The following is a 22,817-nucleotide window of genomic DNA, read 5'->3' on the forward strand; positions in this document are numbered from 1 at the left end:
TAGAACGGAATAGACCAAAAAGATAAAATAGAATGTGTAATGGTTTTTGTAAATGGATAAAGGTTATTTTTTCATGTTAAGAGATAACTTTAAAAAGGTAATATTAAGCACTAGAAAATGACTATAATAAAAAGTATTTATCAACCATGCTGTTCTTAAGAAAATGTTAGATGAAACACATGAGATACACAAATATAAGAAATTACACTTGATGCTGTATATTAATTACATATTCAGATGCAATTAAAATCCAAAGGCAAGATATTAATGATATCAGTTAACACTTATTAAATACTTTGTGTTAGATGTTGTGATAAAGACTTTACAAACTTTACTACATTTAATTCTCTCAACAAAGGTGATGGATATTCTCATTATCTCTAATTTGCAACCGAGAGAAAATAACTGAGTTTTACAGAGGCTAAGAAATGTATTCAAGGTCTCAATGCTAATGAGTGGCAAAGGCAGGATTTTCATCTAGGTCTACTATCACCCTAGATTTTATACAAAGAGGTCTAAGACAGAATCCCTGCTTTCCAAACTTTATCACATACCCGATGAGAAGAGACATGCAAAAAGATGAATATGGTATTCTGGATTACTGTAGTGATAAACTTGTACCAGTTTTTGTTAGAGTAAATCACATACGAAGAAAATTATATGACAATTAATGAATATGATAAATAGACATCATTAATTTTTTTTGATGATTCAGATGCACCCTCATTAGGTTTCATATGTAAGACTGACATGTATTAAAAAAAAAACAACCCAAAACTCAACTTTGGAATTTTACAATCCAGAAAGAATAGCAAATAACAAAATAGCACTACTAACTGTCATTTATTGACATCTTGCCTGCATTGTGCTAAGTGCTTCACTTACATTATCCCATTTGATTCATTCAACAACCCTATGTGATGGTTACTATTATTCCTACATTACAGGTGAAGAAAACTGTTGCTAAAGTTTTAAGGATTCCCTCTCTATATCTACTCCACCTCCATTCTCATGAGAGAATAATTCATTAGGAAGAGATGCAGATAAACACCAAGTTATCAACCTTGGGGTTATACCACTATTTCTACTGTTTTTACCTGAAAAAAGTGAAAAAAAACAAAACAAATACTACTCTGGAAAAGGAGGTGTACAGAGTATCAATCTAAAGCAGTGCTGCCCAAACTAAGGGTTTTTTGTTTAAACATCCCCTCCTGAAGCCTGCTACTTTTATAAAATACAATAAAAATGTTGTGGCAAGTCTCTAAAAGGTTACTCTCACTGTTTGTAGTTATCTTGTAAGCATATTCTTCTGTTCAAAATATAAGCATGATTTCAAGGAAGCACTCTCCTTATACTGCTTAGAAATAAAATCTGCAAAGCCTATATTATAGGCGAGAAAAATCACAAAATTAGTTGATGTCTCTAGCAAGAATGAATATGAAACAATTTATGATTTGCTACTCTTTGTATGATTTGCTACTATTTGTACTTCTATTCCTACTGTTAACTACTGACTTAGGTAAGAAGTTTTGTGGGTTTTTCTCCCCCTAGATTCTATGACAGTAATAATTAGTGAAACTATTTAAGAATGCTGAAAATAGGCTTAAATGTCACAAATGCCTAGATTTAACTGGTACTCAGGGCCGTGTTTAACGAGTAATTTTACAGGCTAACACCTCTCATCAGGCATACTCTCAATAATTACTAACTTTGAGGATACAGAATTTTTAAAACATTTTCTACACTTCCTGCATTATTAAAAGAAATACAAGCTAGGAAGAATTGCAAACATTTATCTAGTTCAATTCTCTTTTATATTTATCTTTGGGAGAGGTTAAGTATGTTGTCTAAGATCACATTTATAAATTTACGTTTTCTATACTTCTTGGGTTTTTTGTTCACACCTAGACTTCAGACCCAACATCAATTTAAGAATGTTTGTTATAGTTTATACAGTTTATTCCTTAGAAAAAAAATAACAAAAATAATAAGCAGTAATTTTTAATGTTTATTATAGTTCACACAATTTTTCATTTCAATTTCTGATTTTCCTAGCTGTTGCTATACCTAAGACCTATTCAATATTTTTTGAAATAGCACAGGAAACATGGAGCTTAATCTTGACCAGGTATAGAACCTATTAAGTACTCAATGACTAGCTGAATAAATGATAAATGCAATGATTTTTTTAATCATGATCTAATAAACCAGCTTCACAATCTCAGTTACCTTAGCTATAAAATGGAATACTACCCTCAGTGAAACAAGAATATTTGCAGGGAACAAAGACGAGATCTTTGAGATAATCTGGGCCTTTCAGATAGTTTAGATATTTTACATGGCCAGAAAATAGAGGCCTGTTTTCAGGTCACAAAGCTAATTAAAAGGCAGAACTAATATTAAAGAAGCCAGGTCTGTCTACTGACTCCTACTGGTTTAGTGTTCTTTCCATCACAAAATGCATTGAACCACATGTGGTCTCTTCAACTTAAATAAGCATTTGTGACATTACTCCCTATATTTAAACATATCTTACCTGAATCTGAAAACACTAAAGATGGTGACCTTTTTAAACTGGCCTCTTTTTTTCAATGGAGGGCTGAAGGCAATGTTTTCTAAAGGAGAACTTTCATTTTTTTCATATTCCCACCTCATCCCCCAAAATATTTAAGTCTAGAAGGGAGAAAAACAATCAATTAGCTTCCTTTTTATAAGAAACAATACTTATTACAATAGTTAGAAGTAACTGGGTCTTTCAAATTTCAGTGTTGTAGTTCAACATATTCCACTATTAGCGATATATCAACCTCAGTTAAACTATAGTACATTAGTTTTAGAATATTATGAGTTAAATAAAACCACAGCAAATGTTAAATTCCACTTACTTTCAGATGCCATTTTCTCAGTTCCTGTATGTTTCACTCGTTCCCAAGGATTCTTCTCACAATCTTTAATGTCAAAAAGTTCTTTTTCCTCTTTTCTCTTTTGTCTCATCTTGTCATAAGTAGATTTTGAAATAGAAACTTTAATCTGCAGGAAAAAGTTGAAATATCCGAAATCATTCAGGGAGTCTGACATTTAAAATAACTATCTTCATCTTAGATAACTGTAAGTTATACAAAATAAACTATACATTTCTTAGTCCTTATTTCAGTAATTCTAAAACTGAATAGAATTACCTAGTGCTAATCTCCAAATAAATTTGTGCCTGAAGATACTAGTTTGTTACTCCCTGAGGATATCGTAGGAAATTGTTGAATATATACATACACATACATATATGTATATAAAGTACATGTAGAGCATAAAGTACACTAGATACTTTATGCCAGAATGACAGCATATTTGGTGGGAAAGGAGAATAACCTATCATTTAAATGATTAAAGTTCAGGAATTTCAATTACACTGAGATTTAAAAAAATTTAATCAAAACACTTTCACTACCCCAAATCTGATATACACAAAACAATGATGCATCATTAAATTTATCCTAATAATTAGTAAATAACCTTACATCTTTTTCATTTTCAACATCAACACATGATGGAATACTCTGCTGGACTGCTCTTCCATAAATCCCTGATGGTGGTTCAGTACTTTTAAGTGAAAACGTATCCCCATTTTCCACAGAAGATAACACTGATTGGCTGAAGGTTGCTGGTGCTGGGACTGGACTTCCAAATACCCCTGAAAGCAACCAACCATCAAACTGTCATTAAGTATTTATGTGATGTTACGCTGGACAGCAAAGTTTTAAGACAAGGCTCTTGTCTTCAAGAAGTATACGATATAGTTAATAAGAAAAACATGTTAAATAATCACAAAATATAAAAACACTCTAACAGGATGATAATATGAGGTACCACAAGATATTTCATGATAATATCAAATGAGAACACCGTATTGTAAGTTCTGAGTTCACAAGAAAGAACGGTTGGGTGAGCTGGGGGTTTAAGATGGTTTCAAAGAGCAAGGATTTGAGCTGGGATTAGAAGACACAAAGAATTTGGATAGACAAGTGAGGAAGGAGGGGAGGACGTCCTATGAGATGGGATGCTCATTAGCAGAGCTGAACAAGTAGAAAGCATGTATGTGGAGTGAATAAGTTTGGCTGGGCACAAGGCAAATAGAGGAAAAACAGAAAATAAGTTTACAAGGGTAGGTTGGAGCCAATCTGAGGAGGGACTTATTTTTTTTATTATATATTTCTTTTTAAATTTTATTTATTTATTTTTGTCTGCGTTGGGTCTTTGTTGCTGCGTGTGGTCTTTCTCTAGTTGCGGCGAGCGGGGGCTACTCTTTTTTTTTTTTTTTAAAGAAGATGTTGGGGGTAGGAGTTTATTAATTTATTTTATTTATTTTTGCTGTGTTGCGTCTTCGTTTCTGTGCGAGGGCTTTCTCTAGTTGTGGCAAGCGGGGGCCACTCTTCATCATGGTGTGCGGGCCTCTCACTATCGCGGCCTCTCTTGTTGCGGAGCACAGGCTCCAGACACACAGGCTCAGTAGTTGTGGCTCATGGGCCTAGATGCTCCGTGGCATGTGAGATCCTCCCAGACCAGGGCTTGAACCCGTGTCCCCTGCATTAGCAGGCAGATTCTCAACCACTGCACCACCAGGGAAGCCCAAGCGGGGCCTACTCTTCGTTGCAGTGTGTGAGCTTCTCATTGCAGTGGCTTCTTTTGCTGCAAAGCACAGGCTCTAGGCACGCGGACTTCAGTAGTTTTGGCACATGGGCTCAGTAGTTGTGGCTCGTGGGCTCTAGAGCGCAAGCTCAGTAGTTGTGGCGCATGGGCTTAGTTGCTCTGCAGCATGTGGGATCTTCCCGGACCAGGGCTTGAACCCATGTCCCCTGCGTTGGCAGGTGGATTCTTAACGTGATTTTAACCACTGTGCCACCAGGGAAGCCCTGAGGAGGGTCTTAAATTAACTTAATAAGACTCTATCAAGCAAAGAAGTTAGGAAAGCTTTCTGAGCATTTCATTCTATTTACCAAAAATAAGATGTACACCCTCAATGTCTATCATCATATTCTAGTTTCTCAACTAGAATTGAAATTAAAATTAAACTAAAATTAAATTGAAATTTAAATTAAATTTTAACTTAAATTAATTTTAATTTAATTAAAAAATAAAATTTAATTAAAAAATTTAAAAGGAATCTAGCTGGGTTGTGTTAATGAACTTGATGGGGAAATCCTTTCACAATGTATATGGATATCAAATCATCACACTGTACACTTTAAATATCTTACAATTTTATTTGTCAATTATACCTCAATAAAGTTGGGGGAAAAAAACGCTAGTTTTAAAGGATATTTGCAAATATATTGCTCAAAGGTTTCCTAACTCCCCTAAAATATATAAGAGGTATTAATTAAGATTTGTCTAGTCTTTGCATGGGAGACAATACAATTATATTAATTTATATTGATGACAAAGTCGATCAATAAGGACTACTATTTGAATTTAAACTGTGGTAAAATGGTCTAAGCTATCCTAAAAGTGTCTTAGAAGTACCTAAACTCCACCTGTCACATAATACATCTCTGAAAATTACTGACATGAATTTACTGTTGTTTCATTAGAGGATAGAAATGTCATGTTATGTATTCACTTTTAATTCTTTCAATTTAACGATTTTTTAAAAAGAAGGTTCTATTCAACACCTGAATCACACTCTTCTCTATTCTTTATTGATATGCTTTGCTTATACGTGAAGAACATATTCAATTAAAAGCTAAAAAACTTTGAAATACCTTTTCCAACAACTACTACTGAGTCTTCTGATAAGGTATTTGTAGACATGAAGTCGAAACTGGAAATTTGGTGGAAATTTGATGATGACCCTGTAAATCCTAAAGAAACAAAAAAACCCACATTAAAAAATACATATTTATATAGTATTTCAGGATATCATAACATGATCTTTTAAAACTGAAAACTAACTTCATACAAAGAATTTATAATTTATATATTTATGCATATTCATTAACTCAATAAATAAATATTTATTTATTTATTTATTGTTTTTGCGGTACGCAGGCCTCTCACTGTTGTGAACTCTCCCGTTGCGGAGCACAGGCTCCAGACACGCAGGCTCAGCGGCCATGGCTCACGGGCCCAGCCACTCCGCGGCATGTGGGATCTTCCCGGACCGGGGCACGAACCTGTGTCCCCTGCATCGGCAGGCAGACTCTCAACCACTGCGCCACCAGGGAAGCCCAACTCAATAAATATTTATAATTAGAATATCTGGTTTGTCCATTGTATATTCTTGCCTCCTTTGTCATAGATTAATTGACTGTAGGTGCATGGGTTTATTTCTGAGCTCTCTATTCTGTTCCATTGATCTATACGTCTGTTTTTGTGCAAATACCACGCTGTTTTGTTTACTGTAGTGCTGCAGTATTGTTTGAAGTCTCAAAGGGATATGCCTCCATCTTCATTCTTTTTTCCTCAGGACTGCTTTGGCAATTCTGGGTGTTTTGTGATTCCATATAAATTTTAGTATTATTGTTCTAGTTCTGTGAAAAATGCCATGCGTATTTTGATAGGGATCACATTATATCTGTATAGTTTGCTTTGGGTAGTATTAACTTTTAAACATTAACTCTTCCAATCCAAGAGCACGGGATAGCTTTCCATTTCTTAAAATCATCATCAATTTCCTTTATCAATGTTTTGGAGTCTTCAGCATATAGGTTTTTCACTCATTTCATTTCATTTCTTCATTTTGCCACACCATGAGGCATGTGGGATCTTAGTTCCCCCCCCAGTGATCGAACTCATGCCCCCTGCATTGGGAGTGCGGAGTCTTAACCACTGAACCACCAGGGAAGTCCAGTATTTTTTTTTTTTTGACGTAATTTTAAATGGGATTTTTTTTTAACCTCTTTCTGATATTTCATTGTTACTGTAAAAAAATGTAACAGATTTCTGTATATTAATCTTGTATCCTGCTACCTTGCTGAATTCATCTATTAGTTCTAATAATTTTTGTGTGGAGTCTTTAGGGGTCCCTATATAGAGTATCATGTCATCTGCCAATAGGGACAGTTTTACCACCTCCCTTCTGATTTGGATACCTTTTGTTTCTTTTTCTTGTCTGAATGCTTCCAATACTATGCTCAATAGAAGTGGTGAGAGCAGGTATCCTTGTCTTGTTCCTGAATTTAGTGGGAAGGCTTTTAGCTTTTCACCATTGAGTATTATGTTGGCTGTGGGTTTGCTGTAAATGGCTTTTGAGATATGTTCCCTCTATACCCACTTGGGTGAGAGTTTTTACCATGGATGGATGCTGAATTTTATCAAATACTTTTTCTGCATCTATTGCGATGATCATATGGCTTCCTGTTGATGTAGTATTGATATATCACATTGATTGATTTATTATGATGAACCATCCTTGTGACCCTAAAATGAATCCAACTTGATCGTGATGTATGATCCTTTTTACGTATTGTTGGATTCAGTTTGCTAATATTTTGGAAAGTTTTCTTTTTTGATTGATTGATTGATTTGGCTGCATTGGGTCTTAGTTGTGGCACACAGGATCTTTGCTGCGGCACATGGGATCTTTCATTGCAGCACGCAGGCTCTAGAGTGTGCAGGCTCAGTAGCTGCGGCACAAAGGTTCTCTAGTTGTGGCGCATGGGCTCCAGAGTGCACGGGCTCAGTAGTTGCAGCAAGCAGGCTCTCTAGTTGTGGCTCATGGGCTCTAGAGCGTGTGGGCTCAGTAGCTGTGGCGCACGGGCTTAGCTGCCCCATGGCATGTGGGATCTTAGTTCCCCAACCAGGGATCGAACCCACGTCCCCTGCATTAGAAGGTGGATTCTTAACCACTGGACCAAATCAAAAAATATTTGCTAATATTTTGTTGAGGATTTGTACATCTATGTTTATGAAACATATTGATCTGTAATTTTCTTTTCTTAATGTCTTTGTCTGGTTTTGGTATCAGGGTGACAGTGGCTTCATAGAATGAATTAGGGAGTGTTCCCTCCTCTTCAATCTTTTGGAATAGTTTGAGAAGGATAGGTGTAAGGTCTTGTATGTTTGGTAGAATTTCCCAGTGAAGCTGTCTGGTCTGAGATTTTTGCTTGCAGAGAGCTTTTTAAATTACAGATTCTATTTCACTTCTAGTGATCAGTCTGTTCAAAATATGTTTCTTCCTGACTAAATTTTGGCAGGCTGTATATTTCTAAAAATTTGTCCAATTTGTTGGCATATAACTCTTCATAGTATTCTCATGAGTTTTTGTATTTCTGTGGTATCAGTTGTTATTTCTCTTTACCTTCTTATGTTTTTTCAGGGTCCTCTCTCTTTTCTTCTTGGTGAGCCTGGCTAGAGGTTTGTCAATTTTGTTTATCTTAAAAACAAACAAACAAAAAAAACAGCTCTTGGTTTTATTGATCTTTTTATTTTTTTTGATCTCTATTTATTTCCTCTCTGATATTTATTTATTTCCTTCCTTCTGCTGGCTTTGGGTTTTGTTTGTCCTTCTTCTTCTAGTTCTTTTAGGTGGTAGGTTAGGTTATTTGAGATTTTTCTTGTTTCTTGAGGAATGTCTGTATTGCTATAAACTTCCCTCTTAGAAATGCTTTTGCTACAACCCATAGATTTTGTAAAGTTGTATTTTCATTGTCACTTGTCTTGAGGTATTTTCTGATTTCCTCCTTGGTTTCATCATTTACCCACTGGTTTTTTACTTCCATGTTGCTTGGTATCCATGTGATGGGTTTTTTTCTTATTTTTCTTTCTGTGGCTGATTTCTACAGTTTCATACCATTGTGGTTAGAAAAGATGCTTGAAATAATTTCTATCCTCCTAAATTTGTTGAGGCTTGTTTGGTGACCTAGTATGTCATCTATTGCAGAGAATGTTCCATGGGCACTTGAAAAGAATGTGTATTCTGGGTTTTATCAATGTAGTGTTCTATAGATATCAATTAAGTCCAACTGGTCTATTGCATCACTTAGGATCTCTGTTCCCTTATTGACTTTCTGTCTGGAAATCTGTCCATTGATCTCAGTGGGGTGTTAAAGTCTCCTAGTATTATTGTATTCCTGTCAGTTTCTCTCTTCATGTCTGTTAGTATTTGTTTTATATAGTGTATTTAGGTGCTCCTATACTGAGTACATATATGTTAATGAGAGTAATATCCTCTTCTTGTATTGATCCTTTTATCATGATATAATGTCCTTCTTTGTCTTTCTTTATGAACTTTGTTTTAAAGTCTATTTTGTCTTTAGAAAATGGACTTGAGGACATGGGGTGGGAGGGCAAACCTGGGGTGAAGTGAGAATAGCATCGACATACATACACTACTGAATGTAAAATAGTTGCCTGGTGGGAAGCAGCAGCATAGCACAGGGAGATGAGCTCGGTGTTATGCGATGATCTAGAGGGGTGGGTTAGGGAGGATGGGAGGGAGGCTCATGAGGGAGGGGATATGGGGACATGTGTATGCATATGGCTGATTTGCTTTGTTGTGCAACAAAAACTAACACAGTATTGTGAAGCAATTATACTCCAACAAAGATTTATTAAAAAAGAAAAAAAAAGTCTATTGTGTCTGATATGAGTATTGCTACTCCCACTTTCTTGTTATTTCCATCTGCATAAAATATCATTTTCCATCCCCTCACTTTCAATCTTTATGTGTTCTTTGCTCTAACGTGAGTCTCTTGTAGGCAGCATATTGTAGGTTCTTGTGTTTTTATCCAATCTGCCATTCAGTGTCTTTTTTTTTTTTTTTTGCGGTACGCAGGCCTCTCACTGTTGTGGCCTCTCCTGTTGCGGAGCACGGGCTCCGGATGCGCAGGCTCAGCAGCCATGGCTCACAGGCCCAGCCGCTCCGCGGCATGCGGGATCTTCCCGGACTGGCGAACGAACCCGTGTCCCCTGCATCGGCAGGCGGACTCTCAACCACTGGGCCACCAGGGAAGCCCCCATTCAGTGTCTTTTGATTGGAGTATTTAGTCCATTGATATTTAAAGTGATTATTAATAGGTATGTACTTATTGCCATTTTAAACCTTGTTTCCCAGTTGATTCTGTAGTTCTTCTTTGTTCATTTCTTCCTTTTGTTTTCCCTTTTGTGGTTTGATGATTGTGTATTATGTTGGAGTTCCTTTCTTTTTGGTTTTTGTGAATCTATGTATGTTTTTGATTTGTGTGATAAACTTGCTGGGTAGAGTATCCTAGGTTGTAGGTTTTTCCCTTTCAGGACTTTGAATATATCATGCCACTCCCTTGTGGACTGCAAAGTTTCTGCAGAGAAATTAGCTGATAGCCTTATGGAGGTTCCCTTGTAACTGACTCTTTGACTCTTTGTTTTTCTCTTGCTGTCTTTAGAATCCTCTCCTTAACTTTTTCCATGTTAATTATATGTCTTGGTGTGGGTGTTTGGGTTCATCTTGTTTGGGACCCTCTGTGTTTCCTGTACCTGGATATCTGTTTCCTTCTCTATGTTTGAGAATTTCTCAGCCTCTTCAGCAAGTGGTGTTGGAAAAGCTGGACAGCTACATGTAAATTAATGAAATTAGAACACTACCTCACACCATATTCAAAAATAAACCCATAAAGACCTAAACGTAAGACATGACACCATAAAACTTCTAGAACAGTACACAGGCAAAACATTCTCAAACATAAATTGTACTAATGTTTTCTTAGATCAGTCTCCCAAGGCAAAAGAAATAAAAACAAAAATAAACAAATGGAACCTAATCAAACTTAAAAGCTTTTGCATAGCAAAGGAAACCATAAACAAGATGAAAAGACAACCTAGGGAATCAGAGGAAATATTTGCAATTGATGTGACCAACAAGGGTTAATATCCAAAATATACAAATAGCTCATAAAATTCAGTATCAGAAAAACAAACTCAAAAAATGGGCAGAAGACCTAAACAGACATGTCTCCAAAGTAGACGTACAGATGGCCAATGGGCACATGAAAAGATGCTCAATATTGCTAAGTATTAGAGAAATGCAAATCAAAATCACAACGAGGTACCGGACAAAATGGCTACTATCAAAAAGTCTACAAGTAATAAATACTGGAGAGGAGGTGGAGAAAAGAGAACACTTGTACATTGTTGGTGGGACTGTAAATTGGTGCAACCATTATGGAAAACACTATTACATGATCCAGCAATTCCGCTCCTGGGTATATATCCAGAAAAAAATGAAAACACTACTTTGAAAAGATACATGCACCCTAATGTTCACAGCAGCACTATTTACAATAGTCAAGACATGGAAAAAACACAAGTGCCCATCAACAGATGACTGGTTTAAGAAGATGTGATGTATATGTATATATTATATATATATATATATATGTATACATACATACATATATACACATACACAATGGAATATTACTCAGCCATAAAAAAGAATGAAATATTGCCATTTGCAGCAACATGGATTGATCCAGAGAATATCATACTAAGTCAGTCAGAAAGAGAAAAACAAATATTATATGCTATCACTATATGTGGAATATAAAAAATAATATAAATGAATCCATATACAAATCAGAAACAGACTCACAGACATAGAAAACAAACTTCTGGTTACCAAATAGAAATGGGAGGGAAGGGAGGAATAAACTAGGAGTATGGGATTAACATACACACACTACTATACATAAAATAGATAAGCAACAAGGATTTACTTTATAGCACAGGGAACTATATTCAATATCTTGTAATAACCTATAATGGAAAATAATCTGAAAAATATATATATAATTGAATCACTTTGCTATATATGTAAAACTAATACAATATTGTAAATCAACTATATTTCAATTAAAAAAAGAAACCTAGTTCAGACTAGGCACTAGAGAGAAAAGAAACCTTGAAACACTTAAGGAGTTTATACATGCCAAGGTTAAGAGTGGGAAAGATGGCACTTCCCTGGTGGTGCAGTGGTTAAGAATCCTCCTGCCAATGCAGGGGCCATGGGTTTGAGCCCTGGTCCAGGAAGATCCCACATGCCACAGAGCAACTAAGCCCGTGTGCCACAACTACGGAGCCTGTGCTCTAGAGTCTGCGAGCCACAGCTACTGAGCCCACGTGCCACGATTACTGAAGCCTGCATGCCTAGAGCTCATGCTCTGCAACAAGAGAAGCCACTGCAATGAGAAGCCCATGCACCGCAACGAAGAGTAGTCCCCACTTGCCACAACTAGAGAAAGCCCAAGCGCAACAATGTAAACCTGACACAGCCAAAAAAAGAGAGTGGAAAAGATATACAAGAGAATAATCACCACATGATAATCAACCAACAAAAGGATAACTTTGAAGGAAAGCGTCTAACCCCCAGGAACAGATCAAGTCAATTTTACAGCAATCTGTACTTTCTTAGGTTAACTTCTAGCTCAGTTTGTGATTATTTAATTATCCTCTCTCCTACTAGACTGTAAGCTCTATGGGAATAGCATCTATGTCTAGTTTTGATTATCATTCTTTTCCAGAGACCGTTAGTACAGTGCTTGGCACATAGTAGGTGCTCAATAAATGTTAGATGAATGTTATAAGGCAGAAAAAATGGAAAGCAAAATATAATTAATTTAGGGTCAACTGACAGAAACATCAGGTAGCCCCAAAAAGTGTTTGGTGACAAAGAGAAACAAATCTCAGTAAATGGAACAATTTGCTCCACAATAGTTCACAAACATAAAATCTATACATAAACTATTAAGAGATGATTGATAATTAGACAAATCTCATGAGGAAACACATAAAAAACATATTTAAGTAGCTTAATTTCATTTATAAGAGAGGCTGACATAACACCATTTTTTGGTTGTTTTTATTTTTACCTTAACAAAACAAAGCTTTTTTTTTCAATCATATAATATTCGTTCTTGAAACAGGGGAGAGGTTCTGCTCCATATAATCCTTACTCAAGGACCAGGGTTCATCACCTAGAACGTCAGAATCATAGTGGCAGGAGGAAGATGGAAAAAGAGAATCATGAACCTGTTCTAAAGCCCTTCTACCCACATGTCACTTCTGATTACGTTTCATTGGTTAAAGAAACTCATGTGATCATCTAACTGCAAAGGGTCAGAGAAGTGTATTCCTGCTGATTAGCCAAAAGGAGAACTGGAAATAATTAATGAGCAGCGATCATAACATCATTTTTAATGTTACTTTTACTTTTTACCCTACAGTTTCTTCTAAGCAAAGAATTACTGAAAGAAATATTGCTCAAATCTCAATTCTAACATATAAGGAAAAAATATGCTTAAAAGATTTTTTGCATATGAACTATCCTTATATAATCTTTTTTTGTTGTTATTTCTGTCCCATTCATTCAAACAGAGAAAGAGAAAATATTAACTCATGGAATCTAGTTTGCTAACACTCCAAGCATCCATCTTAATCACTTTCTCAAATCATTAATTGGGGCTCCAGGTTAATATGCTAGAAAATGGGCAGGTTCAAAGGGACAACCAGCAGAGAAAAGGAAGAAGAGGTGGTTCTGAGAGCTAATCCTAAAAAAGTCTGAAGTTTCTTGTAAAAGGAATCCATTCACATTTGCCACTCATTGCCAATATTTCTTTTGGAAGTTTTTTTTATTCCTTTTAGCACTGCACTCAATATTTACTTTAACCTGATTATTTGAGGATGCAAGTTTTGTCTGATTGTGCCCAAGGCCACACTATTAGTTTTGGTTGGCTGATCACCACTCCATTCATTTAACATGTGGCATGAACACCATTATATACAAAGCATAATAGGGATATAAAGATGACAGTATCTTAACTTTATCTTATACTACTCCAGACCAGAAACATGGGGAAAGCTTCCTAAAGAAATGGCTTTTAGTCATATTCAAAAAACAGACATGATCTGGACACATTAAGATTAGGAAAGGGCATCAATGAAGACTGTACATACAAACCAAGAAAACTTCTAGTATTAAGAATTCTAGAGCATTGGGCATGAAAAGAAGTATAGTGAGAGGTAATTCAAGAAAGGTAAGCTGAGGCAAGATTATTAAGGGTCTTAAAAATTATGCTACAGAGTAGGAAATTTATTCTGTGAAAACCACTCAAGGCTTTGAGTATGGAAGAGATGATGACTGTACCTTAGAAAGATAATTCTGCAAGAGTATGTAGCCTTAATTAAAAAGAACTGAAAATAAGTGATAAAATGTCTTATCACAAGGCTACTGTAATTATCCAGGGAAGAAGTAATGAAAGCCCAAATTAAACTGAAAAGAATTGGTAAGATTGGTCACTGCCTGAACTTGGAGGATAAGGAGAAGTAGAAAAGATGACTGTAAAGTTTTAAGTCTCCGTAACTGGGAAAATGGTAATGCTGCTAATAAAAATAGATAAAAAAGGAGGAGGAGCAGGTCCAGAAAGGAAGGTAAGTTTGGTCTTGAACATATTTATTCTTGTTGGCCAGATAGACCTAGTATATGTTTGGTTTAGAGTTGGAAGTGTGAGTGTGAAGTAATTTTCTGGAATAGAATTAACTATTGATCAAAGATACAAATATTTTTATGACTCTGTTGTCCAAAACAAAAAAAGCCACTGGCAGTAAATGAACATATTCAGCAATTATTTAAAAACAATTAAATTATATTACCTTTAGGAAGAAAAGTATTTTTACATTTGATTTTTTTATATAAGAAATAACATATGTAAGTAAATATGAAAAAACCCTGTCATTCTCTTTTGTAAAAACAATGGACAAATGATCTCTCCTAAAAAGAACAGATACTATGAATTATATTAAGGATTAAATTTTAAGAAATTTACCAAAAAAACAAAAACAACAACAACAAAACACAAAAGGTTTCTAATCAAGTTCCCTCTTACTGAATTTGTGTTAGCTCCACAAAAAATATACATGTCTAAAATGCCTGATTACCTGCACATGTATGACTTAAGGTGACCAGAAACAAGAGAAGTTGACCTTACGATAACCAAGATTGCTACACAAAAAAAAATGACAGCTCCTTACCTTTACTGATAGGTCACAATGCTTAAATACAGGTGACTTCTATTTACTCTATTGAAATATTTATACCCTTCAAAATCACTCCCTCTTTGTTTTTTGACCCACCTCCTAGAATAACAAAACTAAAAGCAAAAATAAACAAATGGGACCTAATGAAACTTAAAAGCTTTTGCACAGCAAAGAAAACCATAAACGAGACGAAAAGACAACCCTCAGAAGGGGAGAAAATATTTGCAAATGAAGCAACTGACAATGGATTAATCTCAAAAAATATACAAAGAGCTCATGCAGCTCAATATCAAAAAAACAATAAATGCTGGAGAAGGTGTGGAGAAAAGGGAACCCCTTGCACTGTTGGTGGGAATGTAAATTGATACAGCCACAATGGAGAACAGTATGGAGGTTCCTTAAAAAGCTAAAAATAGAGCTACCATATGATCCAGCAATCTCACTCCTGGACATATATCTGGAGAAAACTATAACTCGAAAAGACACATGCACCCCAATGTTCACTGCAGCATTATTTACAATAGCCAGGACATGGAAGCAACCTAAATGTCCATTGACAGACGAATGGATAAAGAAGATGCGGTATATATATACAATGGAATATACTCAGCCATAAAAAAGGAACGAAATTGAGTTATCTGCAGTGAGGTGGATGGACCTAGAGTCTGTCATACAGAGTGAAGTAAGTCAGAAAGAGAAAAACAAATACCATATATTAATGCATATATGTGGAATCTAGAAAAATGGTACATATTAACCTATTTGCAAGGCAGGAATAGACACACAGACGTACAGAATGGACGTGTGGACATGGGGGAGGGAGGAAGGGGTGGTGGGATGAATTGGGAGATTGGGATTGACATATATACACTACCATGTGTAAAACAGATAGCTAGTGGGAACCTGCTGTATAACACAGGGAGCTCAGCTTGGTGCTCTGTGGCGACCTAGATGGGTGGGAGGGAGGTCCAAGAGGAAGGGGATATATGTATACATACAGCTGATTCACTTCATTGTACAGCAGAAACTAACACAACATTGTAAAGCAACTATACCCCAATAGTAAAAAACAACAACAACAACAAAACAAAATCACTTCCTCTTTACCCTGAGGAAAAAAATTTAAATGCAGCTGAAATAGGATCTCTGAAAAAAACAGAGCAGTCACAGAAGTGCTGCTTGCTACTAAGTTTAAAAAAAAAAAAAGGAATGTAAATTATTAACAATGGTTAGTGATAACAAGGAAGCTTCCCAGGTTCTACCACAGGGAAATTATATTCCTGTTTCCACAGTTTTACTCCATAGTTACAACCTAAGTAGGCACCTAGGAGTCTTTTGTTCACATGATTTCTCCGTTGCATTTTAATGGTAAAATGTCTGTATGTGTGTGTATGCGTGTGTGTATCCTGGGGCTAAAGGTCAGCAGGGAAACCCTAGTTTTAACCTCTTGGGTAACAGCTTCCCTGCATTGGCTCCTCAGACAAAACCATAAATTAATATGTGAACCTATGTGTTCTCCTATTTGGCAAAATTATTCAAACAACAACACAGCAGCAGAAGGGTAAGAAGAAAAATCTCAAAACTGAGACCTCAGTTAGTTTTTCTTTATTGGCATGCTTACAGAGAGACACTGAATCTTAAAAATGAACTTATGAAATTTACTAACCTTTTGTATGCTTATAATGTCTTGGGTGTTCCTTATTTTGTATTTTTAAAACACTAGGTGAAATGTCATGTGGCCTATCATCTTCAAAATCACCACATCCAAACCCATAGTTCACACGTTGACCAATTATGCTTACATTGGATGTTGTAATCCCTATAAAATAAATAAAATACATAAAAATATTTATTTGAATGATGTAATACCATAGGTACATATCTCTCCTCTAAATCTATCTTGGCTTCTAAACCTTTAAAAAGGTTCAATAACATAATATTAAAAATTATAACATTACAGTAATTTTTTAAAGTTTTATCTTATTTAAAATTTTTATAATACTTTTTACCTTACTAGCAGATCAGAATATTTATTATAAGCCATACTATCACATTTTATAAAAGAGGCTTTAAAATTACAATGAAATACAAAATTCAATGTTTGAAAGAGATAATCAAATATATATATTTTAAAAACATGACAGGCATTTAATGTTTAAATGACACTTTACAGCAAAACAGAATTTTTTTAAATCTAGAATTTTTAAACTGCTTCCTGAGAGAGGCCTATATTCTCCATTTCTCTCTTTTCTCCCACTCTCATGGTCTGGATTGTGAGGCAATAAACTATATAGGAAAGGAGCTCAGAATCTGGAATTATGCTTCCTGGCTTTAAATCATAGCACTGCCACTTAAATTGCTGACAGAAGCTGGTCAAGACACTTAAGCTTATTTGTAAATTGGGGATAATAGTAGTAGCTCTTCCAGAACCTCTGTGAGGATTGAATGAAGAAAATGTAAAGGGGTTATTAGTACAGGGACTAGTGTACCATAAATATACAAATGTTATATTCCTAGTTAAAAACAAATCAAACCCTAATGTAGGCCTCCTTTTAATAAATATCTAAAATTTTAATCTACATTTGAATGTTTAAACTGAACACCCTATACTAATACTTTGCAGCTGTTAAAACCACAAAACTACTAAATGGAAAATCCTAGGCAATATATATTTAAGTCACCATCCATTTTTATGTATAGCTGCCATGTAAACCATTAAGTAATAACAATAAAATATAATTTGTTTTTAATACTGTTGAGGGTATTTTAATAAAAACAGGACAGCAGGGAGAGGAGGTGGCTGGTGGCCGCTGGGCTAGAGAGTACTGCAGAGTATAGGGCACTAAGTCAGATTCATTGAGAAAGATTTAAAAAATATCTGCTATTAAATGATAGAGACCTTCTGGGTGTAACATGGATATCTTTCTAAATTCTTCTTAATTTTGATAGTTAATTCATAAAGTAAGCCTCATAAAGATATTGGCTTTGGATGGAAATGCTTTCTACTAATAGTTGATACTAACGTAAAGCTACAGGAAAAAAGTTTGCTAAAACAACATTCAGGAAATTCAGCACAATGTGCTATAGTAGGTAGTAGTGGAATCTATGTGGAAATCTGGAAATGCTGATGTGAAGACAGAATGAATTTATAATTTTTACGTAATTATGTTTAGGTAGTCCTTATTCTGAGCATTACCATTTTTATGTTTCACCAATTAAACAATAAACTTGTAGAAATCACTTGCTTACTGAAAACAAAACAAACCCTATCCCAAAGAAACAAAAAATGTAAACCCAAATTTATAAAATCCTAAACCATTAGCAACTTAACATTTTGGAAGCATATTAAATTTAACCAAGAATATCTTACAGTAAATACAATAATAGTGTTTCTAAAACTTGATCCTAGAAATACCTAACTTATTTGTTAAAAATGCAGATTTCTAACTCTGAAGATTGATTCAGTAGGTATAAGGTGAGGCCCCAAAACCTGTATGTTATATGCATTCCTAGTGATTCCTAGGATTAGGCAAGTTTGAGAAACACTGACTATTAAACAAGTTTGGGAAACATTGAACATCGCATACAGAAGCGTGTATTACTGTAAGACCTATCACTCCACTAAAATTTAAATGACTCACAAGGTCATACAACTAGGGTCAGAGGGAAACTCAAATCTCGGTTTTCTAAATCTACCCTTCTCTAATTCCAAGAATATTCTTCCAAAAGAGGGTTCCATTTTTATAAACTAGATATAACCTGTCAACAAAGTGTCTCTTCAAACTTATATAATTATTTGTAAAGTAATAAATAATTTATTGGGATAATCAGCCTTAAAAAAGAATTAAAGAATAAGTTTATGTATTATATTTCTTTGGGTCTTCCCTTGTAGGAGAACAAATACTTACCAAGTGCCCACTATGTACTAGGTGCTTTATATATGTTATATACTTAGATCTTCACTACCCTTCTCAAGGTTTACATCATCAGATGAGGGAACTAGTTTCAAAGCAATTAACTTTCACAGAGCAAGAATATGATTATTAAAATATCAAACTGGGATTCCAGCTAGAGTCTTTCAGACTCCAAAGCACATATACATTGCCTTCCTGTGCCTAGTAGAATAACTATCTCTTAGTCTAACACACAAGCTTTGTGGAAGCCAGTATACCAGACACACATAGCTGAGTTGGGCTTTTATAATTATGACAGGCACTTGTTGGCAATCAGGGGTAAATAATCTCTGGGGATCAAGAATCTGAGAGTCCAAAAAAGTAAAACACTTTTTACTTATATAGTGCAATACCACTATAAAAATGTCAGTGCAAAATGTAATGATATTACAAAAGAGGTAATATCAATTTTATTTGTGAATTGGGAAGGCCTCCCAGAGAAAGCAACTGAGTTGTTTTCACAGCTGAATGGGGTGTGGTGTGGATTTGAGTTCATCCAGAAGAAACAGTACGTGCAACTGCAAAGAGATAGAAATGGTACTGAAGGTGGTTTGATTTAAATGGATCACAACATACAAAGCAGGAAATGAAAATGAAGCTGGAGATGTCTGCACGGCTCTGATCAAAGAAGAATGCTCTGGGCTTCCCTGGTGGCGCAGTGGTTGGGAGTCCGCCTGCCAATGCAGGGGACACGGGTTCAAGCCCCGGTCTGGGAGGATCCCGCATGCCGCGGAGCGGCTGAGCCCGTGAGCCACAACTACTGAGCCTGCGCGTCTGGAGCCTGTGCTCCGCAACGGGAGAGGCCGTGACAGTGAGAGGCCCGCGCACCGCGATGAAGAGTGGTCCCCGCTCGCCGCAACTGGAGAAAGCCCTCGCACAGAAACGAAGACCCAACACAGCCAAAAATAAATAAATAAATTTATAAAAAAAAAAGAAGAATGCTCTGAATAAATTTAGGCTAGGCAATATAGTCAGTTTTGCATTATGGGAAAGGGATTGTAAGTGGACGAGACTGAAGCTGGAGAGAAATGTTAGGCGGCTAAGTAAAAAATGAGTAAGAGTGATAGTGGGAATTACAAAGAGATGAAATTAAGATATATTTAGGAGGAAGAAATTTAAAATCTTAGCAAACAGTTAGATACACACACAGCTTTCTAAGAAAGTAATTATAAGGTAAACTTTAAGGTTGTTAGGACTTTCACACTGAGATCATGCGAAAATAAATATCATATCCCAACTTGCCACAATTAATTCATAATTCAATAGTTTTACAAATCATAAAGAAGAACATACAGTTCCCATCCTAAATTGATCAGAATTCAAATATTTTTCTAATTTATTACTAATACCTGAATCTATTTTCTAAGAACTGCTGTTATAAATTAGTGATTTCCAGGTTAGTTTACAAAATGCTTAACACAAGATATTTACACTAGCTAAATATTATTTTTAAAAGAACTTGTCTTTTGTGGCCCCCGGTGGTTTCTAAACTATTCTGCACCTAGAGAGTTCTCAAAAATTTTGATGGCCAGGTCACATTCTGTATCAATTAAATCAAAATGTCCTGGTGTAGGAGCCAGACCGGGTAACTTATGGGTTTAAAGGGGTATCAATTATTCAGGTAAGTATTTTTTCTTCCAAGAATAGTAAGTATTCTTGCCAAAATGGCCTTTTAAGGAGTTAAGAAGATGGTTAGTCTTAATTAGTAATTACAAAAATTCTAAATCTAAAATACATTTGCCATCATTTTTTAATCATTTAAAAATCATACTTTCTATAAAACATATTTATAAAACAGTCATAGAATACCTGCACTGGGGCTTTGTTCAGCTACCTGAGAGTTCTTATTCTTTGCAGAAGAAAGTTTTGTTAGACAAGGTTTTGATCCAAATGTTGGAAATATGTCTGACCTACAATGAAACAAAGTAATTTCAATAAACATTGAAGATCTAGAGCTATTCAGCATTCTTATATCAAACATTCTCTATACTTTTATTAACTCACTAAACTTTGATAGTGAGGCAGCAACAAGTATGATAAACTATGGCTAAGAATATTTCTTATTGGTATTCCTATTTCACCTTTTGAACTTCCAACCTTTTCAACATATGGTCAATCCTTAATTATTCATGAGAGGATTACCAAAGGAAATGAAGACACTACAATTTGTGCTGTTTAATCTTCCTTTGGGTAAGGGGGAAAAAAAAAAAACCTGACCCAAAGACAGTCCATTCCAGAACTAAGCCAAATGATTCTAATCATCTAGTATATTATCTACCTTCATATATAATATAAAAATAGGGACTTAATAATATTATAAGAGATCAGCAACAAGTGAGTTTTAGCAAATGCCGCTTTCTTCATGGACTATTTTTTGCTATACTTTCTTGACTTTATAAAGGCCTACAGGCCTTATTTCACAAAGAAAGTAAACTGAAGAATATTAAGTCTGTACATAAAGGGAACTGTTTAAAATCAGTAAGAGCTAAAATGCCAATAAGTCAGTGATGGATATTATCAAGAAGAGATTTTACAAAGGAGTACAATTCTTAGTAGTTGGGTAGGCATATTTGTTAATTGACCTAGTGAGAAATCAATGTTAAATATTTTAAAAGAGTAATTTCTCTAGACTAGATGACTGTCAATTTACATTTATATTGAGTGTATTTGACTTAGATGAAAGAAAATACTTCAGTCTCTAGAAAAGTGGTTCTCAATAATTTTTCCTTCCCAACCCACGTAAGGATGAAAGCCCTGCAGAAGTAGTAGTGACTTTCTTTGGACATGATTCTTAAGGCAGGATGTAAGCTGGTTGAGAATAATTGCTCTTAAACTAATAAAATAAAATGTGGAAATAGTAAATTCATTAAAGATAATTCAGTCCATAAATGAGGGTATACTGAACTCCTTTCTCACGGAGTTTAATATCTGAAGAGAATAACTCTATGAAACAATATTGCGAATAGTGAATTCTAAATGTTATATCAACAATATAAAATGAACTTTTCTTCCCAATTGCGTTCCAGATTACTTACAGAACCTTGAAACTGTAAGAGTATGTAACATAGAATTTCACATTCATGTAAGATAAAGGAAAAACTTTAGGTCTAAGAGATAAATGTATATATTTTAAATGTCTGGTAACTTAATGTAAACATAATTACTTCATCAGCCCACATAGCCATTCCAAATTCATTTTGTAAATATATTGCATTATTCTACACAGGTAATTACAACAAAGGAATTTCCAGTAATAAAATATTTCCAACTGCAAAATAAGCTGCTGTTTCAGCTAAAAAATGTGGGGAAGGAAATCATGGAATGAGACAAACCTCTCACAATGGGACACAAAAATTTAGTTTAATTCTATGAACTGCTGAAATAAAACGCCCTTCTACATTAATGTTCAACAGAACATCATCTCTCCTTGGATTATGTAATCTCTACCTATTAGAGGTTCTAGTTCACTTAAGTAAAAATAATTTAAATTTGATTTTAAATATTTACCTCTATATGTAAACATGGTATGGATAAAATCAAAGGAAAATGAAATTAAACAGACTGACAACACCAAAGGTTAATAAGGATGTAAAACAACTGGAACTCTCATACATTGCTGACAGGAGTATAAAATTGCACAAGTATCTTAGAAAACAGCTTAGCACTTATTTAAAAAGTTAAATGTCCATCTACCCAAGACCTAGTAATTCTACTCCTAGGTTTCTGTCTAAAATAAAGAGGAATACACCTGAAACACAACACTGCAAATCAACTATAGTCCAATATAAAATAAAAAATAAAATTTAAAAATAAAATAAAATACAATAAAGAGGGAAAGGATTCCCCAAAATTCTAGAATACGGT

The 22,817-nt window shown here is 35.0% G+C and overlaps 1 protein-coding gene across 3 annotated transcripts in view; it reads right to left on the reverse strand.

Moving 5' to 3' along the window:
- TOGARAM1 (TOG array regulator of axonemal microtubules 1) overlaps nt 1-22,817 on the reverse strand; it is an 81,189-nt gene that overhangs the window by 26,582 nt on the left and 31,790 nt on the right. For 2 of the 3 annotated variants that reach the window (XM_067737056.1, XM_067737063.1), the window contains exons 7-11: nt 20,763-20,863; nt 16,667-16,819; nt 5,757-5,855; nt 3,516-3,688; nt 2,886-3,030 (exon numbers count right to left, since the gene is read on the reverse strand). In XM_067737056.1, the coding sequence (XP_067593157.1) occupies nt 2,886-3,030; nt 3,516-3,688; nt 5,757-5,855; nt 16,667-16,819; nt 20,763-20,863 (671 nt within the window). The remainder of the gene's footprint in view (nt 1-2,885; nt 3,031-3,515; nt 3,689-5,756; nt 5,856-16,666; nt 16,820-20,762; nt 20,864-22,817) is intronic. The other variant, XM_067737061.1, reaches the window with a different exon arrangement.

This window comes from Pseudorca crassidens, chromosome 1, assembly GCF_039906515.1.
Source record: "Pseudorca crassidens isolate mPseCra1 chromosome 1, mPseCra1.hap1, whole genome shotgun sequence".
Taxonomy (NCBI): domain Eukaryota; kingdom Metazoa; phylum Chordata; class Mammalia; order Artiodactyla; family Delphinidae; genus Pseudorca; species Pseudorca crassidens.